Source organism: Sapajus apella, unplaced genomic scaffold (genome assembly GCF_009761245.1).
Source record: "Sapajus apella isolate SASKATOON/1434 unplaced genomic scaffold, GSC_monkey_1.0 scaffold46, whole genome shotgun sequence".
NCBI classification, from domain to species: Eukaryota; Metazoa; Chordata; class Mammalia; order Primates; family Cebidae; genus Sapajus; species Sapajus apella.
Genome location: NW_022436986.1, coordinates 15,422,859 through 15,450,671, shown reverse-complemented (window position 1 = coordinate 15,450,671; position 27,813 = coordinate 15,422,859). Strand labels below are relative to the sequence as shown.

Sequence of the window (27,813 nt, the reverse complement as noted above, 5' to 3'; positions counted from 1 at the left end):
TCATAATGGCTTTTGTCGTATTTGCAAGCAAGATACGTTATTAGTATGTATACACTTACAAGTATTTGGACAGTCAAAAAGTGTCATTCATCACCATCTGCATATAAGTAATGGAAAGAGGTTCTGTTCTGATTCCAACAGAAAGTTTCAGACATCTCATCTCACTTCCTTTTCTCCTCTTCAAAATGGTTTTTAAATACTAGGCCTCTGGCTACACACAATGATCCTTGAGCACAAGAAGCATTGGCACTGAAGTGGTTGATTTCACATGCAGTATTAATTTGCCGTAAAGAGATAGGGGGTTTCAACAGTCATAGCTTTTATAACTGTGTCATTTTTCAACATATGTATTGAATATTTTCTATTACATGAAAAACTAAGGCTGTATTGAGTCTAAAAAGTAACCCCTGACATTGACAAGCATACATTCTGATTTTGAATATAATCTGAAGGAAATTTAAAAATGTAATTTCCGACTTTGCAAACGCTCTATAGAATATGTGCTATAAAAACCTCAGTGAAATGTACTCCATAGACCAATAGAACAAGTAGATTGTACAGTGTATACATTTGCCTTATTCAGCCATGCAATACAGACCTTTGGTTGGTGCGTGTATTACGAGTGTGTGTACTTTTTTTTAATCTTTCCTGTCTCTCTCTCTCTCTCTCTGTCTCTTTCTCTCTCTCTCTCCATACCGTGCTCCTCATACTAAAGGCCGTGTAACTCTAGAAATTGTCCTCGGTGTGGAAAAATATTAATGGCAACACCGTGCATTGGTACAGTACTTTGTAGTTTACATGTAGTTTAGCCTGCTTTGTACTTCAAAGCAGAATGGTGCTCTAGTCCCGGCATTGCTCCTTTCCAGCTGGATGACCTTGGACAAGACCCCTTAACACTGAGTTCCTCATCTATAAAATGGGAGATGGGTCTGGGGGGATAGACACCCATCCTAAAGGTTTATGAACTTGATGCATTGACCAAATTGGATAATATAAATGAAAAGGCTTTGAAAACTTTGAAGTGCTATACCAATGTATGTCATTATTATTTTTCTAACCAAATTTGAAATATTACCTATGAATGAGATCACTAAATTTGCAGTAGTACCCTTCTATGGCTATGCCTGAGGTAGACTTAGAATGCTGAGTGTATCCTGCCGTCCTGGCAGTGTTCCATATGGTGTCTGTGTGTTTATCTTTAACACTGTGACCTTGTTTCAAGAAATATTTGATTTGAAGGCAGCTTTAAAAGATGCATGTACTCTATCAAGATAAAATAAATTTAAAATATGTTTAAAAATAGTAAGGCAAAGGGAATACTTTTCCGTTTTCCAAACTTTTCCATTCTTGTCAAATTCAGTAAAATTGTACACGATTGATAGAAACTATACCTAGGGGGTTCTTTTGCCCTATGATGAGAATTGACTTTGGGAAACTTGTAGTGCAAGTCAGCTTGTTGCATTCTTTAATGTAGACAGCAAAAATATGGACTACTAAGAATCCAAGTCATTACCTAAATATTGCTACCTTTTGAAAAGTGATTTTAATGACATTTTGTGTGGTTATGAGTACTTAAGTTCCTACTTAGAATTTATTTCATTTTATTTTTTTCAAGATTGAAATGCCCTTATGAAACAGCTGTGGAGTTAGCTGCTCTCTGTCTACAAGGTACGTTGATCTTTAGTAGTAATTAGCTTTTTAATGTTACTGCTTTTTATTTCAACAAATGAGTGTCCACCATACACCAGGCCCAGTGCTTAGCTCTGGGGATATGAATGAATATGACGTGGTCTCTTTCCCCAAGTAGCTTGCAGTCCAGTGAGGAAGGCAGAAGTAGCAAGAAGTGCAGTGTAGTTCCTTTAGGAAAAGAGACGTAAAGGAGGTTTGGACAAGGAACGCCCATTGTGGGGATGAGGAGAAGACCATAAATCCAGGAACCAAGGCACAAAAGTTTAGAGAGGTTAGCAACAGTTGAGTGGTGCCACAGAGTGAAGTTCAAGAATTTGGACAGGTGGATGATCTCGGGCCTCATGTAAAGAGACAGAATTTCATGCAGTCAACAGTGACGCCTTTGAAAGCTCTTAAAAGGGGGTAAGCCTGGCCAGATGTGCACTTTAGAAAGGCCACATTGGCTGTATGGGAAGAAGGGATCGGAGCAAGACCGAGACTGCGGCTGTGAGTACAGTGAGGAGGTGCTGCTGTAATAGAGGGGAAAGGAAACTGACTAGGGCAGGGGTTTGCATGCACATGCACACACATACACACCCGCACACACACCAAGAAATAGCATTGGCAGTACAAGGAGAAGGACTTGGTGATTAGGCTTAGGTGTTGAGGGAGGAGTTTGAGATGATTCTCAGGCTGTTTCTGGGGATGGGTAGAGATTAGAAGAGGTGGGCTCCGGTGGAGGAAATGGTCTGCATTGGACCCCTTGGCTAAGAGGCTCTAGAAGCTCCAGTGGGTTCTCGAGTACCTGATTGTGACTTGCTCAGAGAGGTCAGGCTAGAAGCATTAATGTCAGGCGTGACAGGGTGGAAAGGGTATTTTTGCATGTGGGTGGGAGCTGGATGGTAAGAGGTGTACCTGCATGATTGCCAGCATTGGCTGTTTATCTGTGATATGCCATGGTGGTTTGTAGTTCAAAACGCATAAGAAGTACTTGCTTAAGTCTCTAGCACTAATTAAGAGAATACTAACGTGTAACTGCACATCCGGGATTTCATTAGTACATCAGATAGACATATGTTGTGCACTCATTTGCCAGCATGTTCATCGGCTTCTGTTGGATTATGGATTATGATATATTCATTCATAATTAGTCATTATTTATGAATACCATAATGAGAATTGATTTCTCACTTTTGTATTTGGCCAGTTTTTAAAAGTGTAACTGAGAGGATTTTTCAAATTATAAATTAGTATACGCTTATTATAGAATACCGAGACAACAACCCAACAGTCAGATAAGTAGAAGGAAGGAAGGAACCCACTGTCCTACCACCCACAGACAATCAGAATTTCTATCTATGAGTTTTGAGAGAACTTTTGAAAGTGTGATTTTGACCAGTCATCTGCACATTGTTGTATGGTTTTTTTACTTTGTATTTTTAGTATATATTTTAGTATTTTGTCATGTTTATACTCATAAAGATGGTTTTTAATGACTGTAGGATGCTCCCATTACCTGAAACTTCTATTCCCCAGTCACCTTTTAATTCCTCTTGTTTTGAACTCCTGGCCTCAAGTGATCCTCCCACCTCAGCCTCCCAAAGCACTGGGATTGCAGGCATGAGCCACCGCACCCAGACTCTTAATTCTTATTATCTAATGGGGACTTGGCATATAATAGATGCTTGGTAAGTGCAGAGTGAATTGAATGAATGAGGTTGGAGAGACCCCCTCATCCCACCCTTGCTAAAAAGGCAGAGCCTTTAAACTGGTGGTAGAGTTGATGGTAATGCCATCTACGGCCATCTGTGCCAAATACAATGCTCAGTGCTTCATATGTATTTTTCTGATATGACAGTCTTTATAGCAAGTGCTGTGATGTGCATGGCTTGGAGAACATGGCAGGGGCCTCTCCACTTTGGCCACTCACCCACTTAGCAAATGGCTTTCCTCTGCGGTAGAGTTCCTGAGCTGCTGGAGGTCATACCATCAGGCTTAACAGCCCAGCACTAGATGTCAGGGTGTCGTTAATGAGACAGAAGCATCTATGTCAGACCCGAGGCCATTAATCCACTAGAAAGGTTTCCTCCTAAAGCCATTGGCACAATATTGCAAGCTTGTACGTTGTCCTGAAAGATCAGAGGTTGAGGTACACGTATTACTGTCCCACCTCATTGTAATGGAGCCCTCACCACACTTAACACAATACTGTAGAAGCAGAACCTTGCCCCAGAGCCAAGCAGACACGAATAAGGTTAGCTGTCTGTGAGCCTTTCTTGGAGAAATTATCCATTCAAGCTGAAATCATAATGTCAGTGTGATTTTTTTTTTTTTTTTTTTTTGAGATGGCGTCTCACTCTGTTGCCCAGGCTGGAATGCAGTGGTGCGATCTCAGCTCACTGCAACCTCTGCCTCCTGGGTTGTTAGAATTCTCTGCCTCGGTCTCCAGAGTAACTGGGACTACAGTCGCATGCCACCACACCGGCTAATTTTTTGTATTTTAGTAGAGATGGGGTTTCACCATGTTGCCCAGGCTGGTCTCGAACTCCTGAGCTCAGGCAATCAGCTTGCCTCGTCCTCCCAAAGTGCTGGGATTACAGGCGTGAGCTACTGCGTCTGGCCACGTCAGTGTGGTTTTAAGATACAGTTGTTGGCCGGGCATGGTGGCTCATGCCTGTAATCCGAGCACTTTGGAAGGCTGAGGTGGGTGGATCGCTTGGGCCCAGGGGTTTCAGACCAGCTTGGAAAACATGACGAAACCCTGTCTCTGCAAAAAATACAAAAATTAGCCAGGTATGGTGGCACATGCCTGTAATCCCAGTTACAGACTGAGCTGGGAGGATCACCTGAGCCAGGGGAGGTTGAGGTTCGAGGTTGCAGCGAGCTGTGATCACACCACTGCACTCCAGCCTAGGCAACTAAGACCCTTTCTCAAAAAAAGAAAAAGACTGAAGACTTAGACACAAGGGGAGGCTCTTGTTACATTGTTCCTCCGTGCCCTGTCTCCCCAACCCCATTCCATGAGTAAATGCTATGGCCTGCTTCCCACTTCAGCCACAGCTGAGCCAGCCCGCCTCGGACTCCAAAGATCACTAGAGCATCTCTGTGGGTTTGAGTGAAATGAAGGGTTATGTTTCCTCCTGTGCTTGAGCCTTGAAGACATGTCTTGCTGTGGTTGTCCTTGGTGCCTCCTGAGTTGTGATACGGTGGTCCTGCAGGGAGGCTCTGCTCTTTTCGGAACTAAATTTGTGGTAGATTTGAAAATTAAACCTGGTAAAAGGAAAAGAAGGGAGAATGAATAGGCCACTCCTCTGTTGCATGCCTGTGCTCTTCTTTCATTCTTGTAACAATTCCCATTTTACAAATCAGGCATCAGAGACCCAGAGATGTTAAGTGACTTGCCTGTGGTCACACAGATCATGATGAGTTGGGATCCAAGCCTTCTTGTGTCTGAGCTGTTTCCACCACCCTCCACAGTCTCCTAGAGCTGGGGCCTGGCTGCAGAGATTGCAAGCTGAGTGAAGTGTCAGGTTTTACCAGCAGATTCTTGGAAGGCAGGCATGGTACCTCAGTCTGGGTATTACAGGCATCATTCGGGCCTGTTTAAGTCCAGCAATGGTGAGGCGGGACACTGGCCCATTACCCAGTGTGAGCACATCAGGGAAACCTTGTCATCGTGTGGCTTCTTTCTTCAGTGCTTGGTCAGTGGGTAGGATTTGCTGTGCTGTGCACAATTGACCCTGTCTTGTCCAGAAACACCGCTAAACACAGAACTCTTGCCTCACTTTTGAACTGTGGGTTCAGGGGAAGAATGATTCAAATCAAGGGAATCTCTTCCCAAACCACATTGTCCCTCTAGCCTTGCCAGGTCCGTAGCTTTAGTATGACCTCCTGGACAGAGGTCAGTGGTGGTCTCTGGTCTTGCGAGCCCAGCCCCACTTTGTCTGGGCAAATACTTCTAGAGCAGAGTCTTCATTTGTGCTGTTGTCCAGGGTGCCAGGCGTCTGCACACCCAGACTACCCTGACCCTTGGTCTTAGGGCCACAGCTCAGTTCAGAGTTGCGAATGTAGGCGAGGGGCTGCCACCAGGTGAGGAGACATTCACCAGGTCCCCTGTACATTGTCTCGTACAGTCCTCCTACCATTCCTCTGAGTTTGGTATTACTGCTTCCTCTGGGAGGACAGGGATTTTTTTTTTTTTTTTTTTTTTTTTTTTTTTTTTTTAGATGAAGTCTAGCTCTGTCGCCCAGGCTGGAGGGCAGTGGAGCGGTCTTAGATCACTGCAAGCTCCACCTCCTGGGTTCAAGCTGTTCTTCTGACTCCTCCTCCTGAGTAATTGGGATTACAGGCCTGCACCACCACACTCGGCTGATTTTTTGTATTTTTAGTACAGTTGGGGTTTCGTCATGTTGGCCAGGTTGGTCTTGAACTCCTGACCTCAAGTGATGTACCTGCCTTGGCCTCGCAAAGTGCTGGGATTACAGGTGTGAGCCACCGCCCCCACCGGGACAGGGATGTTTTCTCCACTTCTGCAAGCCAGCTGCAGTCCCTCTCCTGAAAGATAGGACTGGGAGACTGAGAAGCCCAGGCCTGGCATGGCCTACATGGGGTGATGAACAGGGATGCCGGGTACACAGCGGGTTGCAGTCACTGGGGGTGTTCAGGCATGTACTGCTTGGTTAGCTGGTGGGATCTGATGTGTGGAGCAGAGGTCCTTACAGTGTTTTCCAGGGTAGCCACAGTAGCATCACATGGGGACTTGTTAGAAAAGCCAGTTCTCAGGCCTGGTTCCAGACCGAGGGATTCAGAAACTCAGGGAGGGGGCTAGTGATGTGTATTTTTAACCAGTCCGCCAGGTGATTCTGTGGTACACCCATGTTTGGAAAACCACAGTTAGAGATCAGCGCTTTTTCCAACAAATGTGCAGGCCTGTTACCTGGGCGTCTTGTTAAAAGGCAGGCTTTGCTTGAGTAGGTCTGGGGCGGGGCTTCAGGTTCTTCATTTTGGGCAAGCTCCCAGGGGATGGCAGTGCTGTTGGTGTGTGGCCCACACTGGGTGTAGCCTGGTGTTAGAGGGAACTCCAGAGGATTCCTTTTCATTCTGGGGTCTGTTTCCTGAGCTGCAGGGGTGGGGAGAGTGGATTTCCTCATCATGCCCTGGAGGAGGGGGCCACCTGTATCCTCGGGCCCTCTGTCCTGTTGGGGGACTTGGCAAGGGCAGCACAGATTGCAGCACAATTTGGGCTTCTTGCTGGGATCACTCGTGTGGCTGCTTCTCCCTCCTTTCTGCACAGCTGTCTCCCTCCCAGGTTCTGCCTGACTTTCCGCAGTTGCTCCTGCAGCCCTCGAGCCCCTCCTCCCTGCCTCCCTGCCTCCCTCCCTCTCTCCCGCTCCCTCCCTCCCTCCCTCCCTGCTTCCCCCTGGATGCTGCATGTGCCGAATTCTTGATCCATCCTCTCCAGCACTGCAGACCCTGAAGTGCTGCTCTGACCTCCCCTTAACGAGAGCCTTGTTACATGGATGTTTCTGGGCAGATCCTCATTCCCTGCAATTGCCTTTTATTGCAAATTCAGGGTTCTACCACTTCGTGGGGAAAATGTAATTGGGGCCTCCCTGGGCGGAAGAACAGTGGAGAAAAAGGCAGTAATAACTAAGATGTTGCCGTATCACCCGACAGGGAGGACATTAGCATGCTTCTTGGGGATTTTGAGTGTACGTGTGACTACCCAAGTGAGAGTTAAGAAGGAAAGAGTTATACATGATGGGGGACCTGTGCGTTATCATCATGCAGAATGCCTTTGGACCTGGTTGCAGCAGTAACCGAAAGCATTCAGTGTCTCCTGTTTTCCTCCCTTTTATGAAACTTGCAGCGGAGCTTGGGGAGTGTGAGCTTCCAGAGCACACACCGGAGCTCGTGTCTGAGTTTCGGTTCATTCCAAATCAGACAGAAGCGATGGAATTTGATATCTTCCAGAGATGGAAAGAGTGCAGGTACCTTGATGCAACTATGTAGCATTCTGATAGATCTATTGTGTCATAAATAAGTGTCGGTCACACTCCTTTACCAGTAGAATTGCTTGTTGATGGCTATAAAACTGCAGCTCCAACTCTTCTCTCCCGTGTCAGTCCTGTTTTCCAGAAGACCACATGTTGTCATTTTTGTTTTTGTTTTTGAGAGCCTCGCTCTGTTGCCCAGGCCAGAGTGCAGTGGCACTGTCTTGGCTCACTGCATCCTCAGCCTCCCCATGCTCAAGCAATCCTGCCTCAGCCTCCCGAGCAGCTGGGATTATAGGTGTATGCCTATAATGAGCCATGCGTGGCTCATTTTTCTATTTTTTGTAGACATGAGGTTTCACCATGTTGCCCAGGCTGGTCTCAAACTCCTGAGCTCAAGTGATTCTCCCACCTCAGCCTCCCAAAGTGTTGGGACTACAGGCAGGAGCCACCACACCTGGCTGGCTGTCTTTTAAGAGATGTGCAGCAAGAACCAAACCATACTCCTTTTCTCTCTGCAAACAGAGCCTGCTTTTGATTTGCTTATTGCAGCCAGGGGAGCCACCACTATCCTAGTGACACCCCAGGGCACCCCAGACACTCTGGCATACCTGCGTCTCTGGGACCGCAGGGCCTAAACCTTCCGAAACAAGCATTTTAGAAATACACCCTGTTGAATAGGAACATACGCATTTCAGACCATGTGTTGTACAGCGTTACATTTCAGGAAATGTGATCATCATACCTAAATCCAGCGGTGTCCTCTATCCCTTTCGTTTTTTTCCCTCCATTCCCCCTGCAGGCACCGCTCTCATACCTGGACCATCAATGCCACCTCTCTCTCACGGGTTTCCTAGTTAACCTTTCCCCCCTCCCATCCCGTCTTTCCCAAACACTGTCTCTTCCAGGTCACCTTGGATCGAGCTTAGCGTGGCTTTCTCTTATCCCTCAATCATTCTGAAAAACTCCTGTGACTATTTTAATGGAAGGTGGCATTGGTCCATTCTCATTGTGTAACACTGGAACAACGTAAACGTGAGGGTGTGGCGCACCCCACGCCACCCACACACTTACACACCCACTGTCCTCCCTCCAGGAAGCCATCACTGGCAGTTTGTAGTTTTTTCCTTTTGCATTTACATATATGTATCTACAAAAAACAACATTGTTTTGTTTCCTTAAGTGATCATATTATAAGCACTGTTCTGTGGTCTTTTTTTTCTTTTTTTGAGATGGAATTCCGCTCTTGTTGCCCAGGCTGGAGTGCAATGGTACAATCCCAGCTCACTGCAACCTTTGCCTCCCAGGTTTAAGCAATTCTCCTGCCTCAGCCTCCCAAGTAGCTGGGATTACAGGCATGCACCACCATGCCTGGCTATTTTGTATTTTTAGTAGTGACGGGGTTTCGCCGTGTTGATCGGGCTGGTCTCGAACTCCTGACTTCAGGTGATCCACCCGCCTTGGCCTCCCAAAGTGCTGGGATTACAGGCATGAGCCAATGTGCCTGGCCTGTTCTGTGGTCTTTCTAGTCAATTAACAGTATGTTCTTGGGGATCTTTTTGTATTATTGTAATTTGGTGTCCCTCATTGATTTAATTGCTGCATAACATTCCATAGTAAGGCCATGCCCTTCAGAATCCTGTGGGCATACGAGTCACAGTTTACAAGTATTTCTGTTGGTTTCTCTAAGGGGAAAGAGCCCTGCCCAGGCGGAACTCTCCTATCTGAATAAAGCGAAGTGGCTGGAAATGTATGGGGTAGACATGCACATTGTCAGGGTAAGAACTGTGTGTGTTTAAGTCATTTGGTTTTGCTGTTACTGAAAACTGTATGAACATTATGCAAACAAAATAACTTGTGGTGAGGAAACTGTTTTTGCATTTTGCATTCTGCTGTGTGACGACCTGTTAGAACCCTCTACCGATTGTCACTTCGTTTGTTTGTAGGGAAGAGATGGCTGTGAATATTCTCTTGGACTGACCCCGACAGGCATATTAATCTTTGAAGGAGCTAACAAAATAGGCTTATTCTTTTGGTAATTTAGTTTTGTCTAATATTAAAAATGTCTTTTCCTATTTTGTGGTGGAATTCTATGTGATGGCTGATTATTGAGGGGTATCTGCAACACCCAGATTCATTCTCAGAGCATACAGTGCTGCTGTTGTGGGTCTGTGGCCGTTGCACTGAAACTTCTGGATAATCACACTTGAATGAATGATTTTTTTTGTAGTCAATCTAAGCTTTAAAAGTAGAAAGGAAACTGCTATTTGATGTGTAGATAGTTTTACTGCAGATTGTGCTTTTAAAATGCTCTCTCTCTGACTAGGCCTAAAATTACCAAAATGGATTTTAAAAAGAGCAAATTGACACTTGTGGTTGTCGAGGATGATGATCAGGTAGGCCTGGCTCCCGTTTCTTCCCCCTTGCTGTGAACATCCTGCATCTGTGTTACAAACGCCCACTCGAGGCCCTTGTGCTTCCTCTTTCAGGGACGTGAGCAAGAGCACACATTTGTGTTCCGGTTAGACAGTGCCAGGACCTGCAAACACCTCTGGAAGTGTGCGGTTGAACACCACGCATTCTTCCGACTGCGGACGCCGGGAAACAGCAAATCCAATAGATCCGACTTTATCAGGCTGGGCTCTCGCTTCAGATTCAGGTAGGGAGCCATTTCTGCAACGTGGATGACATCTTTTGACAGAGGGCACCTGCGATTTCTTTTTTGTGTGTGAATGGAGTAATGGATTTGAGTCTAGAAACTTAGTTTGTATGTCCCGTCCCTACTTTTCTTAAGGTGAGTCACTGAAGCTCTTTTGACCCCCATATCCTCATTAATAAAATGGAAGTAATAACAAAATTGTTAGTAGCTGACATTTAGCCAGAGCTGTGCTGTCCAATACAGTAGCCAGTAGCCACATGTGGCAATCTAAGTTAATGAATGTAATTTTACAATGTAATTCTTCAGTCTCGCTGGTCATATTTCAAGTGGTCAACAAGCCACATGTGGCTAGTGGCTGCCGTATTAGACAGTATAGACACAGGATCATTGTGGAAAGTTCTGTTGGCCAGCACTGTGCCAGAACTCTTCATGTACCCTTAATAAGGTAGATTGATTATCCCCATTTTACAGAGAAGGAAACCAGGGCCAGAAGCATTACGCTTAAAGTCACACACAGCTGGTAAGTGGTAGAGCTGAGATTCAACCCTGTGCACTCTGGCTGTTAAATGCCTAACTGCTACTGTATTGCCTTTCTTATGCCCATGTCCAGAAATTTGGGATGATAAGAATGAGTGCAGATATCAATGTGTGTGCATGTAACCCAGGGTAGGAAGAGTAGATATTTGAACCTGAAAACATTGATAGCTTATTCTGATATATTTTTGCTTATCCTAGGACCATTTTTCTCAAAGCGTATGAAAAGTTCCTTGGTGTTTGTTAAAAATGAGGAAAGCAACCTCATCTGAGACCTCTGCAATCAGAATCTATGAGAGAGAGAGAGAAAGAGAGAGAGAGAAAGAGAGAGAGAGAGAGAGAGAGAGAGAGAGTGTGTGTGTGTGTGTGTGTGTGTGTGTGTGTGTGTGTGTGTGTGTGTATAAGTTGTAAGGCCTGGGAGTATGCATTGAAAATGCACTCCCAGGGTTCTTTGAGGCCCATTTATATTTGGGAATCGCAGTTACGAGATCTAAAACTTCACATGATTTCATAACCTCTGCCCACACATGGCACATCCCTGAACTCTATTTAAATGCCAAAAGATTTGCTCATTTCAAATTTATCTACTGTGCAAGGAAATGGCTATGAACTTCTGTTTAAAGAATTATTTTGTTTTAAATGCTCCAAGGTGTCGGGGGCAGGGAAGAAGACCAAGCTCTTTTTGAGAAAATCTGATCCCAAGGTCCTGTGGAGGATGCAGGGGTTAGCGGAGACACTCCACGGGGTGCTGGAGTCTCCTCGGGGTGGAGCGAGGCAGGAAGGACAGGGCAGCTGCCAAGGCAGGCTTTTCTCTCCTGGGAGGAAACTGCCCAGGCTTAGCCCCCGACCACGTTCCTTTCTGTTCATCCAGAAGTGTAAGAAGGAAGGAAGTTTAGAGAAGAGGTTGCCCCTTAGAGGCATGCAGAGCAGGTGACAAATGGCTCCCTCCGTCTGATAAATAAGACTAAGAGCACTGGAATGAAGCAGCTGAGGGGTAGATCAGATGAAACCAGCAACCTCCTGGAATCTGCAGCCGGGCGTCACATTGGTTGAAACCCAAAAAGCCTTAGTGAAATAAGAAATGAGTTAAATGTCCATGCAGTGTGTTCCATGAAAGGTTATTTTATGTGAAAATCAGCGTTCTCTTAATGAGATGTTTCAAACCTGCTTGGTTTGTGCGCCAAGTGGCTGGTACCCAAACTGCAGGTTTTGTCCTTGGGTGGAAATATCTGCCCCTGTACTATAACCTGTACTTAGCAAAGGAGATTTTATTTCCAAATGGAAAGCTAAACCTTGTGTGTCTTTACCCAAGTGAGTTCAAGCTAAGTTGAAATGTACATTGGACCTCTTGGAAATAAAAGTGCACTTTCAAATACATGTAATGTACTGAGATTCTGATATTGATAACACACAAGAAAATATTTACTTCCCAGTGGGCGGACAGAATATCAGGCGACACATGGCTCCAGGTTACGAAGAACCAGCACGTTTGAGAGGAAGCCTAGTAAACGTTATCCATCCCGGAGGCATTCAACGTTCAAAGGTTGTGTGTTTTTCATTCTGTCTTGCAATTTTACGTTATGCATTAGTCATTTAAGCCCTCAAGGAGCTTGGTCAAGCAGCTTATGAAGAAAGTTCCTACAGTTCTCCATTCTGGAGCTTTTGGAAAAAAATCCCAGTGGTGTTCTTTTAGTGGGACCTGGCCACTTCCGCCATCCTGCTATCATTTATGTTTCCCCTGGATGTGCTCATTTGTTTCGCCACTTTCTCCATATTTCTTTCCATGTGCCTCTTTGCTTCTTTTAGACCTGGGCTCAAGCCCTGGGACCTCAGGAATATCATAGGGAAACACCTTTCCAGCCCATAGGAGGTACTGTATCCCCAGCATCTTGCAATTTTAAGTGCAGACTTCAGCCCCATGCTAACTGGAGTTCTGATCAGGTACAAGTGGAGGAAGAACTTTTAGATGCCTGGCTCAGGTCCCACAACCAGTCCACAGTTTCCTCACCCTTTAATTTAGCCAGGCCTTAGAATGCCTGCCCCCTTCCCCTTTCCAAACTCCCTGAACCTTGTCTGTCAGTTACAGCTGGGGCCTCACATCTGTCTGAGGCCTGGAACACACACAGTACAACTCAGTCAGCGAATGACCACACCGGGCGCACTGCTGTTGGGTCCCTGCCTCCAGATCCCATCTTGGAGCTCTTCTTTCTCTGCACTAGACCGCTCCCCCACTCAGGGCGCCCAGTTAGCCCTCAGCGTCTGCTCTTTTATGGCAGAGGCTCTGCGCTCCCAGCCTCCTGCCCCTTCTGTATCTATTTCCTTGTGGCCACTCCATGTGTTTTTCTTGGCTCAGGACTTAGTGAGCCTCCATGGGACCAGCTCCCTTTACTTGTTCCCTTCTAGAATCTGTATCTTTGTGTTCTCCACCGTTCTTTCCTTTATGAACCAACAGCGCAATAGCATGACTACCTGAAATTCTTAATCACTCCCAGCTGCTTTTGTGGAGGAAAATGCCCACAGCACAGGAAATAGTCCTGCCCTTCCAGAGAGGCTGGGGGACAGGAGCGTGTCCAGAGAAGGGTGATGGGTTGATGAAGGGTGGCCACAGTGCACAGGAGAAAGGGCCAGAATGCTCTCTGTTCCGTGAGGAGGATTATGCTGGTGTGTGTAGTCCCCTGGGTCAGAGTTGTCCAGAAATAGCCCAGACTAAGGAAGAATTCCAAAGATCAAAAGAGCCGTCTCAAGATAGCAGTACGCTGGGCCCTGCAGGTGTGTGCAGCACAAAGGGAAGGACCCCTGGGGTGGCCGTGACAGAGGGGAGTGGATGTCCTGCGGCCTGACCCCACCAGATGGCTTTGGAGATCTGGACTCCAGGGTCTGTGATTCTCTTCCCGGTCCCTGCTTTCTTTTCTCTCCTTTATTTCACTGACTTTTTTCCAGCCACGGTTCTAGCATCTTCTTTGTGAAGCTTTTAATGATTTTCCTTGCCATATATATCCTTTTAAAAATAAAACGGAGTGTAGACAGATGAGCTCTGCCTCATCCCCGGGGCTCCGTCCACACAGACCCTCCTGGCCGCCCCGAGGTCCCTTAGTCCAGACCCATGCTTATAGTTCACCCCTTATTGCTATGTGCTGTTTTTCCTTTCACTCGCTTCTCTCTATCTGCCTTTCTCTGTCCCTAGACTGGGAACTCCTTGAGAGCAGAGACTGTGTCTCTTTGTCCCTGCCTCCCGGAGCACCCAGCCCTGGGAACCTGCTCGGTGGATGGTTGCTGAGTGAATCAGAGGGAGGGATAGTTTACTCTCCCTTGGGAAAGGAGAAGTAGCCACCGTGCAGTTCTGCCTGGGTTGGGGTTGGAACAGCTCTGTGATAGTAGAAGTCTCTGATGGTTATCATCTGTCACTGCATGGTGAAAGCTCTAAAGTTCTCTAAGATGTCATAACTTTCTTGTTTTTCCTTTACAGCAAGCAACCCGGTGATAGCAGCCCAACTCTGGTGAGTGTCCCTGAGCTCTACAGCACAGCTCTCCTCTCTCAGGATCGTATTTACTTGCAGTGTTAACATTTTCCTTACTACAATCAGATCGGAAAGTGTGTCACCTGGTATTTTTTTTTTCCACCTTTTTCTGCTGCCTGGCTATTCCACGCTCATGGCTTTCGATAAGTACACAGTATAATGTTCCAGGACGGTTTGTTTTTTTCGGAAGACATTGCTGCTTTGTTTGAGTAGCTGTGTGCTTTGTTTACAGTAACGGGGTGAGGAAGGTAGAGGCATGTGCACAGCACACTGTGTCGACAGCGGCAGGCAGTGCTGGGAGAGCAAGGCGGCGCTCGGGAGCAAAAGCTGGACGAGAGCAGATGCTAGATTTGCTCAGTGATGTGCAGGTTTTACATCGTAGAAGAGGTTAAACACCTTTACTGAAATCCCTGCAGGAAAAGGAACTTATCACAAGAGTGAAAATCAGCTGCACGGGATTCAGCAGACATTTTCTGTAAAGGGCCAGCTAGTCCATATTTGAGACTTTGCAGGCTATGCTGTCTCTTTCACAGCTACTCAGCTCTGCTGCTGTAGCTAGAGAGTCGCTGTGGATGATATGTAAATGCGCGAATATGGCTGCATTCCAGTAAAACTTTACTCATAAATATCAGCAGGCCAAATTTGGCCCAAAGGGTGTAATTTCTACAGGCCTCTTCCCTGGCACAGGAGGCCAGGGTCTTGCCTGTACAGTAGAATAATCTGGTGAGCTGTAATCATCTGAAACATCCACCCCAACCACGCCCCAGGTTCATTGAATCAGTCTCTCGGGGTGGGACCCAGATAGCTTGTTTTTAAAGCTGCTCTGGTGAATCTGCCTGGCATATACCTCTCTTGCTCCCTCTGAAGCAACTGCCTGTCTTATGTGAGTTTTGGCTTGTTAAGTAGACAAGCTGTCGTGTGAAGGAACCACAGACTTGTGTTGTTTGGACCTTTGTTCGGAACTCCAGACGCTGGTAGGTAGCCCAGGCTCGTTAGCCTCTCAGTCATCCCAGGCGCAGGTCTCAAGGCAGCTGAGAGGGTGGTCTTTGAGGTGGGCACAGCTTGACTGTGCCATGCACTGTTAGGACAGCTGGCAGAACATGGCACAAGGTGGAATGGGTTTCAGATACCCTGGTTAGTGAGGAGAGCCCTGGCTGAGGCATCGGGAGCCCTCCCTCCAGGAACCAGCTGTGTTCTAACCCAGCTCTGGAGACTTAGGCCTTCTTATCTCTGAGCCTCCGTTTTCTTTTTTTTTTTTTAACAAATGAGGGGGTTGGGCTAGATCAGTTTTTTGCCAAACTGTCTTACTCTCTCATCTTCACCCTCTAGAAGAAACCTGATGTCAAAGCGCAGCATACAGAACAGACAAATGTGGAGGTCCTCTGGATGAAGCCGAGGGAGGGGGGACCAGTTCCTGCCTGCTCACCTGCCTTGCCTGCCACTCCCCCACCCCATAGCTCCAGGGCACCTACGAAGAACCCAGGGCTCTAGAGAATGCAGCCGATCCCTCATATCACACGGCTGGAAACTCAACCTCGAAGCTCTGATTCTAAACCCGACTTTCAGTGTCGTTCTTCCTTTTGTCTCTGGGTTTTGTTCTCAGCATCTGATGAAGGGGCTAGGGGGGTCCTACTGAACCCCGCCCCGGAGCGGGGGAGGAGGTTGCAGTATTCTCAATGGGTTAGTTGTAGGTTGCTAGATTTACCCCATTTCCGGGATCCCTCTGGAAGATGGTATGCCAGATGGCACCTGTACCTTTCTTAGCCTGTTGGGGTGTCTTGCTTTTAATTCTCTGAGGCTTGTAAGTTCCAGCCCCAATTTCTTTCCTTTGCTCTCTCAGGTGGTGATTGTTTGGTTTGTCTATTTCTCCCTAATAAAATTACATTTTCCTCTTAGCATCTAGTGGAGATTATATATTAGGAACCAAAACAAACCAAAAAAAAAAAATTCTGCCAAAAAAAAAAAAGCCCTGGTAAATACACCCTTTGGGAACAAATGAGCTAATAACTGCTGTTCACAGCTGTTCGATTGCTCTTCACAGCCTGTGGGATCCCAGGGTGAGTAGGATTGCGATGGGAGCCATGGATGAAACTGCTCTGGGCTCCAGAGGTACTACTAGAAAAATAGTACCTTGCAGAAAACTTACCTGATGAAATCCAGCCGGAGGTGATCTGGTCCAGAGCCTAGCTCTGTGTGCTGGTCCTCCCTGGAAACTGGAACACAGAGCCATTTAGACCCCAAGCAAGTCTCGTAACAGTGATCTGTTTGCCTCTCAGTGTTGGAGAAGCCAGCAATAACACTTGATTTCAAGCACACCCCCGACAATAATGATTGCCTGCTCTGTCCATGTATATATATATATTTTTTAACATTTAAGATCCCATCAGCCAAGCACAGTAGCTCATGCCTATAATCCCAACACTTTGGGAGACTGAGGCTGGAGGATTGCTTGAGCCCAGGAGTTCAGGACCAGCCTGAGCAACATAGCGAGACCCCCATCTCTTAAAATAAAGATTCCATCGAAATAGGATCATGTCGCTGGGTGCAGTGGCTCATGCCTATAATCCCAGCACTTTGGGAGGCCAAGATGGGTGGATCACGAGATCAGGGGTTCAAGACCAGCCTGGCCAACGTGGTGAAACCCTGTCTCTACTAAAAATACAAAAAATTAGCCAGGCATGGTGGCGCACATCTGTAATCCCAGCTACTCTGGAGGCTGAGGCAGGAGAATGGCTTGAACCCAGGAGGCAGAAGTTGTGGTGAGCAGAGATCATGCCATTGCACTCCAGCCTGGGCAACAGAGTAAGACTCCATCTCAAAAAAGTTAAAAAATAGAAGAAATAGGATCATGCCTGAGGAATCCTGAGTCTTTTCTCAGTCCCTCCAAGAGCCAAGCTGGTTTAGCAGAAAGAAGACAGGCTTCAGGATTCCGCAGATGTCACTTCTAGCCCTGGCTCCCACTGACCAGCCAGGTGACCCTGAGCAGGTTTCCCAACTCTCTGTTAGGCAACTGTTCCTTTATCTGTAAAACGAGGTGGTCACTTTTGTTGACCTCATAGCCTTGTCGTGTGGATTAAGTAATAACAGATGTAAAGTTCCCAGTACAAAGTCTTGTCTGGAGAGAACATTTCAAAGTGGTGGCCAGATGATTGGCGGTGTTTTTCATAGCGGGGAGCCCACGTGTGGCTCCCACCACAGTCTCCAGTGGGAGCTGCTCAGGAGGGACTGGTGCCTCCCGCTGTGGTGGGAAGAAGCTTGCCCATCACTGGAGGAGCTTCTGGTGCAGGTGCCGTGGGGTCTCCCAACAATGCCAGGGCAGGCCTGAAATGGGAGTAAAATTATTGGTTTGCCCAATAGAGATAGGATCTCCTTTTTGCCACCAAAATATGACATCGAGGCTGCATTCTGGAATATTTCCTACTGTTTCTGTTTGTGAGCGCTAAAGCAATGAGTGAAAGTTGCTGTCTGTGGTTTTCCTTGTTATATGTTCATTTAAACAACCAATAACCAAAGAGAAGTAGTTATGTGGGAGCTCCTAGTAAGGTATGTAGCACATGGGAATGGTTCATGATCGTTAAATAAATCAGTAATAATGCCACTTTGTAACCTATTTTTCTTTTTTTAGCTCTAAAACAAATCCAGAAGTCCATAATTACCAGGTAAGACACTGCTTTTAAAGGTTTTCTTTAAAGAAAGAAAATTTTTAAAGTAAAATAAAAACAAAAACAGGTTTTCTGAAAGTTTCTAAATTTTCCACAATGAGTGGTCATCATATTTATAATCAGATTTTGAGGAAGTAATAACAATATTTGTGTTTTGAGAAAATGGTAAGAGGAGAGCCCTTTCCTTCTGACCGTTGCCACTTCTTGGCCATCTGAACTGCCAGTTTTTCTTAACCTTGTCAACTGGCAAGCGTCAGGGACATACGTTTAGGTTTCTGGGTGGTCACACACAGCCCCTTATCGGCATTCAAGTGAGGCAGCTTTTTGTCAAAGTGTATTCTAAGCCTAGGGAACATGAATCCCTTGAGATGGGCTCCCAGGAAAGGATGTTTTGGTCGAGGATAGCTGGGAAATGTCACATCTTTCATTCGCCTTCTTGGATTTTCCAGTGTCCATTGAGGTGTGAAAGTACTGAGAAGTCCTGCAAGAAAGACACGTTTTATTTTTTTTTAATCCATTGTTTCCTCAAATTATTTGTGTATTGGTCCCCTCTCACACCCCTGATTTAAAAAACTAGCCTTGAGCTGGCACAGTGGTATACATCTGTAGTGCCAGGTATTTGGGGAGGCCAAGGTGGGAGGATCACTTGAGCCCAGGAATTCAAGACTGCAGTGAGCTATGATCCTAGACCATTGCACTTCAGCCCAGACGACACAGTGAGAACTCATCTCTTAAAAAAAAACACACACTAGCCTCACCCTCTACATCTCTTTTTAAAAGAACACTAGCCTCAGCCTCTCCCATTTTTTGGTGGTGGTGAACTCGAACACGAACAGATCAGTGGTTTCTAGAACCTGCTGGTGAAGCCCTGTGCCAGGCCCATCCCTGCAGAAGGAGCACCATACATTTCCATGGCTGGCATCTTGCTCTTTCTCAGGACAGCCAGCCAGGGCCCGTGCCACCTGCCAGCCCACCCATGCCTGGTAGCATGAAAGGTGTGGTTTACAGCTCAGCCTGGAGCAAGTCCATTCTTCCTAAGCCACCGTGGGTGACTCTCTCTGGTCATTCACAGCCTTGTGCCACCTGGTTCCAACTTCTCTGTTTATTTCTCACCACTCCCATCATACTCCATATGTTCAGCTCACAGGGAGTTGCATAATTGTTGCCCCATAATTTCTTCCCACTGTTCTTTGCCCATGTTCGTCTGCCTAGAATTTCTTTGCTTCCTGTCAGTATATTAAAGTATCTCTCAAAGACCAAATCAGGGTTGGGCGCAGTGGCTCATTCCTGTAATCTCAGCACTATGGGATCACAGCCAAGGCAAGAGGATCACTTGAGCCCAGGAATTTAAGACTAGCCTGGACAACATAGTGAGATCCCATCTCTACGTTTTTAAATTTTGTTTTATTAAAAAAAAATTTTTGTTGTTGTTTAAAGACCAACTCAGAAGTCACCTCCTCTACGGTGCTTTCTCTGATCTTTTTGGTTGGAAGCCCCCAGCACCTGGTGGCTCTCTATCCTGCTGCATATTAAAGCTATCTGGCCAGCTTTAAAAAAATAACTAGTACTTGGTCCATATCCATGAGAGATTGATTGATTGATTGAGACAGAGTCTTGCTCTGCTGCCCAGGCTGGAGTGCAGTGTCACAGTCTCAGCTCACTGCAGCCTCCGCCTTTCAGGTTCAAGCAATTCTCTTGCCTCAGCCTCTCAAGTAGCTGAGATTACAGGTGCCCACCACCACACCTGGCTAATTTTTTGTAGAGACAGGGTTTCACCATGTTGGCCAGGCTGGTCCCGAACTCCTGACCTCAAATGATCCACCCACCTCATCCCTGCAACCCTGAGAGGTTGAGTCAGAAACTCCAGGGGTAGGATCTGGGCACCTGTAGTCTACAGATTTCTAGGTGAAGATCTCCAGCTTCAGATCTCCTAAGGTGGTTCTGATGAGCAGCTGGGCAGGGATTCTGCTTCCTAGGTGGTCATTTGTTTGTGTTTAGAGGCAGCATCTTTGTCTGCTGACTTGTAACTTGGGGCCAACTCTCTTGGCCTGGACTGGTGTGGGTATCCAAGGGACACTGCCCTCCCAGGTTTCTCTGCTCCATCCCCAGTCTGAAGTAATGAAGCTATTCCATAAACAGGTTCACTTGAGAGCCTTATTCTCACCATCCCCTTTCTTGGTCTTTCATTACTATAAATATTAATTCCTTACATGAGGGTGAGATCTGAAATCCCAAGGTATATTACCTTTACAAGGTTTCCGAGTTACATCACAGAAGAACTTTGTGATAATTAACTTTCATGCATGAAATCATATTCCCAGTGTGCAGAACCTGGAAATGACGTCCCCATTTTAGGAAATGACAAGTCAAAAGTGTTGGAACTTGGTTGGGGAAAAGTCTGGTTTCCCCCTCTCCTTGCCTTCATTGGGTTCTTGAATCTTCTTTTTTGTTTGGTTATTTTTTTGTTTTTGAGACAAGAGACTGTCTCTGTCACCCAGGATGGAGTGCAGTGGTGTGATCTCGGCTCACTGCAACCTCCGCCTCCCGGGTTCAAGTGATTCTCCTGCCTCAGCTTCCTAAGTAGCTGGGCTTACAGGTGTGTGTGTGTGCCATTACGCCCAGCTAATTTTTGCACTTTTAGTAGAGATGGAGTTCACCATGTTGGCCAGGCTGGTGTCGAACTCCCAACCTCAAGTGATCCACCCGCCTCGGCCTCCCAAAGTGCTAGGTTTACAGGCATGAACCACTGTGCCCAGCCCAGGGTTCTTGAATCTTCTTCTTCACTGTTTTTTGTAAAGGGGTTTTCAGGTGTGAGTAACTGAAGTTGTAGGGGACAAGTAGTTGATAGGTGATCAGTGCTTGAAGGAGAGACAAAAACGTTAGAAAAGCAAAGCAGCTCAGCGCTGCCGTGCCCTCTCCCCAAAGCCCTGGGGTGTGTTCTCACTGTGCATTTTCTGCTTAGAGTGAACATCGAAGTGATTGTTTGTTGAAATCAGATCTACTGAAACTCATCTAGGCATTGTTATCGCAACATCACTGGCAACCCCGGGTCCTTTGGACCTTGCCAGTCTTAGAGGTCTCATGTTGTTCTGTCAAGGGTTGGGAGTAAATTGACCGGGAAGAGAACATCCTGAGAAGTGGCCTGATTGGCATTTGAATACCGTGAAGGGTATTCAGGAGGATAGTGTTCCAGCATTTATCTTATTTCAAGTACCGCAAGGTCAGCCAACTGCAAAGGATGGATCACTGTGTTCTCAACAAGGACTCTGTTGGCATCTGGGGAGGGAGAGTTCTTCATTGTTTGGGACCGTCCCTGGAATTGCAGGATGATTAGCTTCCCTTTTCTCTGTCCCTGTGACAAGCAGACATGCACACATTCATTTCCTGTTGTCCTCCAAGGGACATGAGTGTACCAGTTGAGAACCAGCTGGGTTAACACTAAAATACCCCTTGACAGTTGAGAATGTGAGTGATTGCCAGAGGAGGTCAAGGAAATTTCCAGAATCTTTTTCCAGATCTGTGGATCAGGTTCCCACCTCTCTCTGATGAATCTGATTTGGTTGTGTTTAAAGCCAGAGAAAAGCATAGAGGGTCCAGTTCTAGGTCAGCCTTTCTCTATTGTTGAGCAGCCAGTGAATGGGACCTCATTCTGGGCCTATGTGATCAAAACACCTGGAACAGTCCAGCTCTGGGCAAATCATCTAAACTCTGTGGGTTTCTGTATCCCCCTAAAGGAGAACTTTGCAAAGATTACATCAGGGAGGTGCTAAAGCCCTGGTCAGCTCCCAGATCCTGCTATTGAGATATTTTCTCCAGATTCCTTTTCTTGCGGCATGTCTTTCCGGGGGCTGCAGAGTCTGCTTGGTGACAGGCATCTTTGAAGGAGAAAGGAAAGGCTGCTGGAATATAGAACAGGCAGGGAGGGCATCTCAGGTCCATGAAAATGGAATGAACAGAACTGCTGAGAATTCTCTGTGCCAGAGAGCAGGCCACTGCTTATTAACCAAAGTAGCCCGAGAAGGAGGAGAAGAAATAATTAAAAGAGTAATGGTAGCATGATTGTAGTGACTTACATGTCAAGAGGGCCTTAATTTGCCCATTAGGAAGTTGAGCCTTGAGAGCCCCTGAGTTCTGCTGATGTCTAGGACCACTGCCCTCTACAGGCCAGAAGTGGAAAGGCAGCCTGCTACCCAGCCCGCTAGGGCTTCACCTGGGTTCGTTTGTGAGTATAGTCAGGGTCTGTGTTCTCTTTTTAAAATGGCCAACTTCCTTCAAAATTAGCGGGGGCATGGTGACACATGCCTGTAATCGCAGCTACCCGGGAGGCTGAGGCAAGAGAATCACTTGAACCCGGGAGATAGAGGTTGCCAAGGTCCTGCATTGCACTCCAGCCTGGGCGACAGAACGAGACTCTGTCAAAAAAAAAAAAAAAAAAGAAAAAAGAAGAAAAGGCAACTTTCAACCTCCTTCCTTCCTTTCTTTCTCTTTTTTCCCTTCCCGTCTTTTTCTTTCTTCTCTCCCTCCCTACCTGCCTGCCTTCCCTCCCTCCCCCATCCCATCTCCTCTCCCTTTCTCCCCCCTGCATCAGGAATATAAGCACTCTGGATGGTTTTGTTTGTTTGGGTATTTTGTTTTGGATTGCATTTTAGAAGATTATTTTTATTGCTTAAACCAGGGAGGAAGAAAAAAACTTCACCCACGGCCCTGCTGCTTCACTTCACATCCCTGTCCAGCCCTTGTCTGTGTGCAGATGTAACTGTTCCACATGGTCATTGTCATTTTCGGCAATGACAAAAATTGTTTCTGAAGAGAGAAATTGCCTCCCACTCTCCCCATCTCTCTGACACCTTCCGCCTCTTCCCCTGGGGAGATGAATTCAGCCTGTCACTGGTACTCTGGACGACCCCCTTCAAGGCAGGTGCTGTCACCTTCCTTCTAAGGGTGGCTTCCCAGCCCCTTCATGGGGAGCTGCTCCTGGAGAGGGCTAGAACCAGGGCTGGGCTTCAGCCCCCAGCCTTTGTCAGAGGGGGAAACGTGATCATCCTGGGAAACATCCGCTCACCCCACCCCGCAGCCAGAGTCTATGGCCTTTCCATTCATAGTCCCCCAGCCCCTCGGGTGGATGCCAGTAACAGAGAAAGTGAATGAGGACCATTGAAATTAAAAGGTCATCAAATAATCAAGTTTGGTGTTTTATTTCTAGCCTCAGTATCATCCTAATATCCACCCCAGCCAGCCCCGGTGGCATCCTCACTCTCCAAATGTCAGGTAAGTGCGGGTGCTTCCAGAGCTGCACCTTTGAAAGTTCTCCTTTCTCTAGAAAAGTTCAGATTCTGCTTAGTTAGGAGTAGGAAGTCTGCATCAGAAACAACCCTTAAGGGGGGCATTGTCATGGCTGAGATGAATAAATTTTCAAAGCAAAGGTAGCCAGCCAGTCATGAGTGTGGATGCATCAAAGGTCTGCTTTGTGAAATAAAAAATGAATTGATTTTTAAAAATCATTCTGACCTCAGATATTCTTGGTTTAGTTTTGTATTCAAGATGTTACTTAAAATTTCTAAGTAATATTTTTCTGTCCTGAGAATCCATTTACTTCAAATGCGATGAAAGCTTAGGGATTTTTGTTACTGTGGGTTTTTTTTGTTTTTTTTTTTTTAAGAATTTTTTTGGGGGGTGGGGGGAATGAGTTTGCTTTTTGTGGCAATAGATGTTTTTTCCCTAAACCGAGGGATCAATAAACTTTTTCTGTAAAGGATCAGCCAGTATTTTCTGCTTTGTGGTTGCTGTCACAACTCCTTAACTCTGCCATTGTACTTTGAAAACAGCCCTGGACAATCCATAAATGAGAAGCTATGGCTATGCTTCAATGAAACTGATTAACAAGATCAGCGGGATTGGGCCGAGAGCTGTCATTTACCAACCTTGGCCCTGACCTACCATAGTCCTTTCTAAGCCAACTGGCATCTGCTGGACCGTGTTTATAGTTAGGCTTGAGAGGTTTTTTTTTTTTTTTAGGCTAGCTTTGTGACAGCAAATGTTCCTTTTAAGATTTGAATTTTAGATCAGTCTTAATTGGTGTTTATTTGTGAAGCTATTTCAGAAACACGATTGGCAAGTTCAGTTTGCATAAAGGTGAGGTTGCTAGCCTTTCTCTGAGAAAGTATGGAGAACAAATGATGGAAATAAACCCACTTAGAGCAAGGCAAAAAAAAAAAAAAAGTTTACTGGGGAATTTTGTAACCCAAGAGTGTGATTGTTTGTAAATACTTGGTAGCCATATGACTTTTAAAAGCAAGGTAGGTTCATGGAGTAATAATTCTAAATCTTGCTGTGTTTCAAAGGTACTTTATTCTTCCAACATAAAAAAACAGAAGAGAGTTATAGAAATGCGATTTTAATTAACATTGTTTTTACAAAAGTGTATGCTTATCATTAACTGTTTTATCATGTTAGTTTCCTTCTGAGGTGCGGTTTAGCAGCAGGCCTTCTGAGGAAAGCTGTAAACAGTGCCTCTCTGGGGTGTGTCTGCTGTTGGCACTTGAGTGTCATCTGCAAGTTTGTTAATGCAAATGCTCAGCACCCCCCCAGATCTACTGGATCAGAATCTGTGGGGTGGGGCCAGCATGTTGTGTATTTTCAAGCTCTGCAAAGATACCCCATGAAAACAGAGTTTGTTAGTCCAACACTTTTGGCAAGTGCTGCCTGAGGCATTCATGGTGCACACTGGCGTGATAAAACCTCCAAGTGGTCCTGTAGTAAAGGAACATTTTCCACCTTCACTTAACTTTCTCCAGACGGACTTGACCATGAGACACCCTTTGAGAAATGATGACTTGACCCTAGACAGAGCCTTGCTCTGCTGGGAAGTTCATAGATGAGCTGCATCTGAACTTTTATAATACTCACATAGGAAATCCATTCATTTCCATTCATAGCCATCCCCGTTCACGTGGCTCACGGTTCCCCCTGCCCCATTTCCTTTGTGCTTGTGTTGTTTCACTTACATTTCTGCATTTTCTTCCATTCTCCCACTAACCGTTCGCTCTGCAAACGAAACAGGCCATCCTTTCAGGATGACAGGTCGCATTGGAAAGCGTCGGCCAGTGGAGATGACAGCCATTTTGATTATGTCCACGACCAGAACCAGAAGAACTTAGGAGGGATGCAGAGTGTGATGTATCGAGATAAACTCATGACTGCACTTTGAGAGGCTGAAGCATCTCTCTTCCATTCACCTTCATAGTTTCACTGCATTCCATGAAACATGTCTTGGCCTCACACGGATGAATGTGTTTTTATGAGGGTCTTTAAGGAGTAGTCCTGAAAGGTGTTTTCAGTGTCCGTGTAAACATTTGAAGATAAAACCACGGTAGCTTGTCATAATTTACTGTTGACTGCATTCTCATTAAAATGAAGGTAGTTAAATTCTCAGGAATCATTTTGATGTTCTGATTTTAAAATTGGAGTCAAAGTCTATGTTTATCATATTACTGTGTGCCTCATATTCTTTGTTATTTAATTAATGGGACCAAATAAAACCAGAAGAGCTTGGGAAGATAGCTCAGCATACATTGCTGTGTTAAGAGATTGCTAGGGTCCAGCTTCTGCCATAATGTGGCCTGGATGAGTTATTGCCTCTTCACTGACCTCATTCTCCCCATCTGAAAAGAGAGGGTTGGACTAAGTGATCTCAAGGTCCTCTCCGACTCTACAATTCTGCAATTTGTTAACATTTAAAATTTTTTTTTAGGTGAGGACATACATTCCAACTAATTTTATCACAAGGAAAACTGCAATACCCACTTCCTTGACAGAGAGTTACTCCTTTCAGAAGCTAAATAAAGTATATAACTTATTAGATGTTATATAAATACAGGGAGACTTTGAATTTTATATCTTAAAGCAGTTGAGCTACTTTGAATTTAAGCAATTGTACTAATCTTAAATTGCATAGCATTTGTTTTGATAGAATTTGCTGCTCAAGTATGAGAATAATTTTTAATGTCTTAATGATTGGTGCTGCTAACTTGCATGATTTCAGAAGACATAATTGTGAATACACGCTGTCAGAATTGGGGGATTGATTTTTACCCTAGACTTCACTCTTAAAAAGCAATGTGCAATCGAGATCATTTATGGCTCAAATGGAAGCACATAAGGTTTTCTTGAAGTTGTGCCAAAGCATTCTGTAGAGTAGGATGCGATGGGTGTTGCCCCAGTCTGTTTGTAGAACCAGAAATCAATATGTTGTCTTTTAGGTTAAATCTTGTACCAAAATATTTATTTCCCCCATTTCAAGCCCTGAGTCAAACATTTTTTTTCTCTTAATAAATAGACCTGAAATATTTTATTAGTATTTCTGTGAAATGAATTGATTCTTGTGCCATTTTTATACATGTAATTTTACCCATTTTAAGACCTTTTAAAAATGTTTGACACCCTTTGAGATATTTTATTACTAAAATCTGATCTTTTTGGCTACCGCAAAAATCTATTCAGAAAGAAGGTATCAGCTGCCTACCTTGCACAGCGGAGTTGACCACTTATAAGCTTTCCTTCCCTAAGGCATTTGTTTACAGGTGTATTCCACTTTAGCAGATGTTCTGATTCTCAGTGTGTGTGCTGCATACAAATAAATGTGTTCTGAATCTTTTTCATCTTATTGGTAGCATTTTTACAAATGTGTTTCCAAGGAATAAAGATTATTCTTGCTTTTTTTTTGACTCCATCTTTATTTTTTTTTTATTGATTCTTGTTGCTGTGCAGAAGGCTCCTTTGTGAATGACCGCAGTAACAGAGCAGCTGGCTTTTGTAAGTCTGAGGGTGAGCATTCAGTTTGGGGGGTGGAGCAAGATCATCCTAGAATGAGGCTGCTCTTGGTGGCTCTTGTAGGCACAACAGCTGATGCCTTTCTTCTTCTTGGGCTACTCTGGTGAAGGTTGTCCTATCTGTCACAGGTGCTGAGCAGAGAGAAGTGGTGGCAGTGGGATTTTCCCAATAATAGTCCTGCAAAAGTGGGTGTTTGTCCTGTCTGGCAGGAAGACATCCAAACCCTTATCTGTGGGCTCCTGGAAATTGTGTATGCCGTCTAATGCCCTCTAATAAATACCTCTCTGCTTAAGGTAACTTGAGTGGTTTCAGTTGTCTGCAACCAAGAAGCCTAACCAGTTTGCATACTTAGGACATCCTGATTATTAAAGGAAGTATACACTTTCATTCCTTAACTTAGTGGATCTTTCTCTACTGCAGTTGATCAGTTCAGTCCTCACAGCCTCCTTTTCTGTCATTGTTACATGTTGGTGTTTTCTAAAGGTCTTTCATCTGCTCACTGCTCTTTTCACCAGTCTACCCAAATCTTCTCATTCTGTCATAATTGCTAGTGCTGTTGACTCTGAAACCATTCTCTCTAACCTAGACAGTCCTGTGAGCTTTTGGACTGACATTTCAACTTGGGTATTCTGTATACACCTCAAACTCTACCTATCAAAAATCAAATCGATCATCTTTTATCCTCGACAAAACTTTTCTTCTGCCTGAATTCTCTTCTTTACCCTCAGTAAGAATATATACAGCATCTGCAACTCTTCTGCCTATTGCCACCCATATCAAAACAGTGCCTAGGTCTGTTCAGCTCTGTCTTGGTATTCATACTTAGGCCTTCCTGTCTCTTACTGACATGAATCCCATAGGAGCATCTTTTCTCTGGCTCAGAGGTGCCCTTTCCGCTGTCCCTGACTCCAGTTGCTCTTGACAAGCTCACACTCCTCCCAGTCGCTACA

The 27,813-nt window shown here is 45.4% G+C and overlaps 1 protein-coding gene across 5 annotated transcripts in view; it reads left to right on the top strand.

The window, feature by feature from the left end:
* EPB41L4B (erythrocyte membrane protein band 4.1 like 4B) overlaps nucleotides 1-27,813 on the top strand; it is a 161,531-nt gene that overhangs the window by 61,406 nt on the left and 72,312 nt on the right. For 4 of the 5 annotated variants that reach the window (XM_032240304.1, XM_032240302.1, XM_032240303.1 and 1 more), the window contains exons 6-15: nucleotides 1,616-1,668; nucleotides 7,538-7,658; nucleotides 9,352-9,439; nucleotides 9,608-9,696; nucleotides 9,988-10,057; nucleotides 10,151-10,320; nucleotides 12,288-12,397; nucleotides 14,321-14,351; nucleotides 17,998-18,031; nucleotides 23,238-23,302. In XM_032240304.1, coding sequence (XP_032096195.1) covers nucleotides 1,616-1,668; nucleotides 7,538-7,658; nucleotides 9,352-9,439; nucleotides 9,608-9,696; nucleotides 9,988-10,057; nucleotides 10,151-10,320; nucleotides 12,288-12,397; nucleotides 14,321-14,351; nucleotides 17,998-18,031; nucleotides 23,238-23,302 — 831 coding nt within the window. Of the gene's footprint in view, nucleotides 1-1,615; nucleotides 1,669-7,537; nucleotides 7,659-9,351; nucleotides 9,440-9,607; nucleotides 9,697-9,987; nucleotides 10,058-10,150; nucleotides 10,321-12,287; nucleotides 12,398-14,320; nucleotides 14,352-17,997; nucleotides 18,032-23,237; nucleotides 23,303-25,093; nucleotides 26,752-27,813 lie in introns of those variants that run through there. The other variant, XM_032240306.1, reaches the window with a different exon arrangement.